This window comes from Lathyrus oleraceus, chromosome 4 (assembly GCF_024323335.1).
Source record: "Lathyrus oleraceus cultivar Zhongwan6 chromosome 4, CAAS_Psat_ZW6_1.0, whole genome shotgun sequence".
NCBI lineage: Eukaryota > Viridiplantae > Streptophyta > Magnoliopsida > Fabales > Fabaceae > Lathyrus > Lathyrus oleraceus.
The window spans coordinates 287,645,219-287,651,615 of record NC_066582.1 but is presented as its reverse complement, the minus strand read 5'-3'; the positions used below and the strand labels follow the sequence as shown (position 1 = coordinate 287,651,615).

General features: G+C 42.1%; 2 protein-coding genes across 2 annotated transcripts; both read right to left on the bottom strand.

Annotated features, from left to right (window-relative positions):
• Positions 1-1,189: 1,189 nt before the first annotated feature.
• Positions 1,190-2,500, bottom strand: LOC127137143 (uncharacterized). The gene has a single exon (XM_051063628.1). It carries the CDS (start codon positions 2,498-2,500, stop codon positions 1,190-1,192), a length of 1,311 nt encoding a protein of 436 aa, XP_050919585.1.
• A 60-nt stretch (positions 2,501-2,560) lies between these two features.
• LOC127137142 (proline-rich protein 3-like) lies at positions 2,561-2,974 on the bottom strand. Its single transcript, XM_051063627.1, has one exon. It carries the CDS (start codon positions 2,972-2,974, stop codon positions 2,561-2,563), a length of 414 nt encoding a protein of 137 aa, XP_050919584.1.
• Between the last annotated feature and the right edge of the window lie 3,423 nt (positions 2,975-6,397).

Below are 6,397 nucleotides of genomic sequence, written 5' to 3'. Positions count from 1 at the left end.
GTTGTTTAACTGCTGATAATTTGCCTTGTGAACAAAAAGGACAGATATATGTTTTAGCCAAAATTTGCCAAAGGGGGAGTTTGTTGATTCTAAGTGTTGGCAGCAATTTTGGAAAAACAAAGAGTGTTCACAAGATGTTATGTGTGATGTCTTAACATGAGATATCCTATGTACCTGCTGGAGTTAAAGAACATGTGCAAGCAGGATTGTTTCAGAATGGCACATACAATGACAAGGCTTCTGATATTGGTTGTACCTGCTGGAGCTTATATGGAAGACATGTTCATGCAGGATTGTTTCAGATGACGTACACAATGTCATGGTATCTGATATGGCTGTACCTGCTATAAAAGGAAATTGGATTATGCAGGATTTTTCTAGGATGTCAAGCCCGATGTCATGACATCCTGTACACAGAACATTCAGTATGAATGTCTGGTGTTTTGTGATTGCACAAGTATTGGCAATCATTGGTTGATTGAAGATATGGTTAGCTGGCGCATTCAATCAGGGATTTCAACCAGATTTGATTATTTTCCAAGGAGATCATTACAGCTGTTATAAAAAGATTTGATTGGAAAATATATTTAGGGTTTTCAAGATATCCAAGCCCAGCAGATTGCTTATATAAAAAGGGGCTTAGAAAACCTGTTTGAACACACAACCAAGACTGAGCGAAATTTAGAGAGAGAGCTAGGGTTTGTGTCTGTAGGTCATTCAAGTCATCCATTGATGATTGAATTGGACTGATTTGTCTTCTTGATCAAAGCTGTGAAGCAAAAACAAGAGTGTGTCTTCTTGATTAAAACTGTGAAGTAAGATCAAGAGTTTTGTAATTGAAAAGTATTTTCTTTTCACAAGGATTGTTATTTAAAATCACGGGTGTGTGATTGTAAGAGAAGTGAGTGGGTTCTCATATCTAAGAGTGCTTAGGTAGAAGGTGTACGGGTAGAGATTAGGTGAGAAAGACTGTAACTTGTTGAAGTGTACGGATAGTCTTTGAACTAATTCTATTATAGTGAATTTCCTTCCTGGCTTGGTAGCCCCCAGACGTAGGTGAGTTGCACCGAACTAGGTTAACAATTGCTTGTGTGATTTGCTTTACAATTCTGTTTTTATTTCCATTGTGTATTAACAGATATTAGTGTCGTAACATCACCTTCAACATCTTATATCTGATACCAGAATTTCAGTCCTCTTCCCCAGAAATGATGATCAGTTGATTGTCCACCACAAACTTCATTTTTTGATGTAAAGTGGAGGTGACTGCCCCTGCAGCATGAATCCAGGGACGCCCTAATAAGCAGCTATACGCTGGATTAATATCCATGACTTGGAAATTAATCGGGAATGCATGATGGCCAATCAATATGGGCTGTTCAACCTCTTCAATCACGGTTCTCCTGGAACCATCAAAAGCTTTCACTATCAAGGCACTAGGCTTCATAGCTGGTCCTTCATAAGATAACTTAGCGAGTGTTCTCTTTGGCATAACATTCAAAGAAGATCCGGTATCAACCAAAACTCTTGCCAAAGCACCATCTTTGCATTTTACCGAGATATGGAGAGCACGATTGTGATTTTTTCCATCCTTAGGTAATTCCTCTCCACTGAAGCTCAAAGTATTGCAAGCTGTGATATTTGCAACTACCCCATCAAATTGGTCTACTGTTATGCTTTGTGTTACATGAGCTTGGGCAAACACCTTCAACAAAGCCTCCCTATGGGCTTGGGAGTTTAATAACAGAGATAGAATAGAGATCTTAGATGGTGTCTCATGCAGCTGATCCACCACTTTGTAATCGTTTCTCTTGATCAACTTTAAGAATTCAACAACATCCTCATATTGGACCACTTCGGGTTCTTTAGCAGGAGTTACAACTGTAGATTCCTTGACCGGCCCTTGAGGATTCACATTGAATTCAGGCGTATAGATTCGACCACTACGGGTCATTCTGCTCATTCCTGCATAATTGGTGACGTCCTTACTCACAACTTCTGTCACTTCAACGTCTGCACTTCCTTTAACTACCTTGTCTACAACGGTAATCTCATATTTCCAAGGCACATCCTTGGTGCTCTTATATGGAAAAGGCGTAGGCGTACAAATCTCAACAGGCGACGACTGACCATTCGCCGGAACCACTCCACCACTGTAATATGGGATTTCAAATGGTTCAGGTAAATTGAAGCAAGGTTCAATTACCAACACATCTTCATTCTTTATAACGCCGGAGATCTGAAGCACTCCGTTATTCGTCAAGTCTTGAATATTATCCCGTACCACCTGACATCCTTTTAGGTGTGCGGCACACTCTTCACATTTGTCATGAAGAACATCAATTAGGCCAGTTTTCACCAATCGGGCGTGGAATGCTGCCAAAGGAGTCTTAACATCATCCACCTTCTCAACCATAACACCGACAAAGGCATCTTCAATGGCATTCACCGTAGGGTCTCCATGGGGAGGAAGAGGATTGTTCTTCACATTCGGTCCCATATCCTTAAAAGACAAGATCTTGCTGTCAATCAGCTCACGAACCCTGTGCTTCAAGGCATATCATCCCTCTAGGTCATGCCCGGGGGCACCTTCATGAAAAGGACAATGTGCATTAGGGTTGTACCATGGAGGCAGACGATCAGGTGGATGTCCCATAGGTCTGGGAACCACCAAACCCTTTTGCAACAGAGAGGGATAAAACTTAGTGTACGACATTGGAATTGGATTGAAGGTCACCCTATCCCCTTGCCTCCTATTCTGGTTCTGAGGATTTTGCCTCGGAGCTTGAGCTCTCAGTTGTTGATAGACAGGAGCTGCTGGTGCTTGTTGATAAACTGGAGGAATCGCAACACGTTGTTGAACTGGAGCTGATCGATAAATCGGAGGCACTTGATAAGCCTGAGCAGGTTGTTGATTAAAGGTAGGCGTCACAACAACTACATACGGTTGCGGGGTATACTGAACGGGATACATGGGCTGCTGGTAGGGAAAGGGTTGTTGAACATAATGCTGTGGTGAATATTGTTGTTGTCTCCTTCTTGGAGGGGCTCTTCCTTGGCCAATAGACACAACATTAGTTTCACCTTCCTTCTTTTTTGGGAAACCCTCCAGAGAACTTCTTTGGATTAGCACTTGAAGTTCCAGCCACAACCGTAAGTTTTCCATTTCTTAATCCATATTCGACACGAGCCCCTATAGCAACAAGCTCGGAGAATCCCAAGGAAGCACTTCCAACCATCTTCTCATAAAATTGGGATTGGACTGTGTCGATGAATAGTTTGGCCAGTTCCTTTTCAGCAAGAGGTGGTTCAACTTGAGAAGCTAGTTCCCTCCCTCTCTGAGCATATTCCTTGAAGGACTCCTTGTCATGCTGGAACATGCTTTGCAACTGTCTTATGTCAGGCGCCATATCCATGTTGTATTTGTAGTGTTTTATGAACGCGTCTGATAGGTCTTGGAAACATTGATCCTACTCTGATTCAGACTTAAATACCATTTGGAAGGAGCCCCACTCAAGCTATCTTGAAAACAGTGGATCATCAGCTTGTCGTCTTCCACGTGAGCAGCCATTTTACGGTGATACATGATGAGATGGCTCTTTGGGCAAGTATGCCCCTTGTATTTGTCGAAATCTGGATTTTTGAATTTGGTCGGAATCACCAACCCAGATACAAGGCACATTTCTGTGGCAGCAGATCCAAAGATGTGGTCTCCTTCTAATGCTCGGAACTTCTTCTCAAGAAGTTGCATGTTCTCCTTTACTTCTCTGAAATCTTCAAATCTTACTTCATCACCACTAACGGTTGAGTCGACAGTCTGATACATGTGATGTTGATCTTCAAAGTGCGGAACGTGCCTAGCATAGGCAGCTAGTGGAGCAATGGTGTGGACGACTGGGCGTGCATCGGTGTAAACCGGTAATGGAACAACTTGTTGGATAGATTGCCCCATGTCATGCACTACTTCCACTCGAGGGATGAAGTCGTAAGGTATCCTATATGGAGGAAGGGTTAAGGGTAACATCCTCTGAAGCTGGACTTCAACTGCTAGGCCCGTGATCTCCGAAATCACGGTCGCTTGCGGAGCCTCAAATCTGAAGGTTAAAGCTTGTAACATCTCTCTCATCTGGGACATGCCTTCCTTGATCTTGTCTAATTCAGCTCTAACTCGGGCGCTCTCTTGCTCTTGTTCAGCCATCCTCTGTCTTGCTCGGGCGCGAGTATTGTACTGGTGTTGAAGATTCAGCGTGAAACTAGAGGAGGAAAGGACGGAGTGAGACTCTATTTTGAAAATGTATGAATGCATGTATGGATGCATCTCGTTTGCAGAACTCTTGGTTAGTTTTAGTCATTCATTTCAAAAATGCCACAACATTTGTTCACAAGTATATAAAGCAATAAAGCAAAAAAACACAATAAAATGAATCTGAAAAGTGATTTTTTCATTAATTAGAACAAAGTTCAAATACAAACAAAAATTCCTATGGCTTATGGGCTTTCTGAACCGTAGCAAGGTCGGTAGTCAGCCTCTCCAAAATCTCCTTACAAAATTTAATGAAATTAAAGACTTGATGCGGGGTGTTCTCTGGACACATGCACCAATCAACTTCTTGCAGTTTCTTAGGTAGCTTCTGCATGACGGAATCCGCAAATCTGGACAGCCTCAGAAATTTTCCCTTCCACTCAGTGTAAAGTCCTTGGAGGTCTTGAATGATGCGCAAGTCTTCAGCCTTGGTCACCTTTATGCCTCTATAAAGGTTTCTCCAATATCTGCACTCACCCAGCAACATTAGATAGGAATCATCCTGATCCATACCCTCAAGTGCCTGGATTCTAGCATTGGCTTGTTCCAACTGATAATTCAGCCGTGTGCAAACTCTTTCCGACTCTTCAGTCCTCAGCTTCTCATGTTCCTAAGCATCCTTGTATTTATGAATGGTATTCTCAAGTTCACGAGTACGAATCTCAGAAATCAGTTGTGCTTCTCTTTTCATTTCAAGGGTTAATTCCAGAGTCTTGTTGAGTTTTTGAATCCGGAGTAAAGCTCTATCTAACTCCTCCTCCTTTGTCTTGAACACAGATTTAGTACTGTAAAGCGCTTGTCCGAACTTTTCTCTCCTTACCTCAGACTCCCTAGCCCTTTTGTTGGAAATTTCAAGCTCTTTGTCCTTCTTCTGTTGACCGTCTTTCAAATTCCCATTCTCTACCGAGACTCGGCCGAGCTTAATTCTCAAGTCAGCATTCTCCAACTCCAGCTCCTTAATATGGGCATTAAGCTTCTCCACTGTAATACCCCAAAATTTACACTTCATTTTTCCTGGAAGCATGGGATTATGTTTTACCCCTCATTCATGCATTCATTTTTAGGTCATTTTACATTTCATATTGCATTTCATCATGTCAATCAGAATTAGATCCAAGAAGCTTGAATATCATCAAAGACACTTTGTGGGTTCTATCTGGGTGATCAGTCAACACAAGGGAATGACTTGATTTACTTCCAACATGTTCAAATGGAGTCTATTCATCATTCAAAACACTAATCTTGAAGGAGCAAAAGTCTGTTACTGAGTTGTCATGCTCGCTAGGCGAGCAGCGTGGTTCGCCTAGCGAGTCTGAACTGTCATGCTCGCTAGGCGAGCAAATTCTTCGCTAGGCGAAGCGCACGCGTTTTAAAAATATAACAGAAAAATCTTGGACTTGGACCTCTCTCATTTGAGCCCACAAAGCCACGAAAATCAGGTTATAAATTCTAGACTTCCATCTCCAAAAAAAGGGACCTGACCTAACCCTAGAAGAGAAATAGCTAAGAGAAGAAGCCAACAGAATTCAGAGCAGCCTCCAGACACTGAAGGAAAACTTCATCTCATATAAACCCTAAGATTTCTTTGCAAACCCAACGGTGTAATTCAATTTCCTTCGATCTCTTCAATCAGGTTTGCCCTATCTCCATTACTTTATGCTTTCAATTTGAAATTTCTGAATGTATGAGGCATTATGGGTGAATTTGGAATAGTGGGTATCGTTAGGTTTCACAGGTGGTTTTAGATATGCATGAATGTATAGAATAATGCCTTGAATGCTTAATTACTTCGTTGCTGAGATGGATACCATAGGATTTGGGGTTTCTGAAATTGTACTGTTATGAATGGAGAATCCAGAACCCACAGGCATTCGCTAGCACCTCGCTAAGTGAACATGTAGCGAAGCTTCGCTAGCACCTCGCTAAGCGAAGCAGTAGCGATCGTGTCAGTACTTGTTTCTTTTCTGTTTGCTCTCAAATCTGTTTGTGTGACATGTTTTCTATTGCATCCGTGCACTGGTTACCTGACGCAGTTGTTGTTAGGGTTCTTATGTTTGGTGTAACTCTTGATTGCACCCCATCTTGTTATCCTAA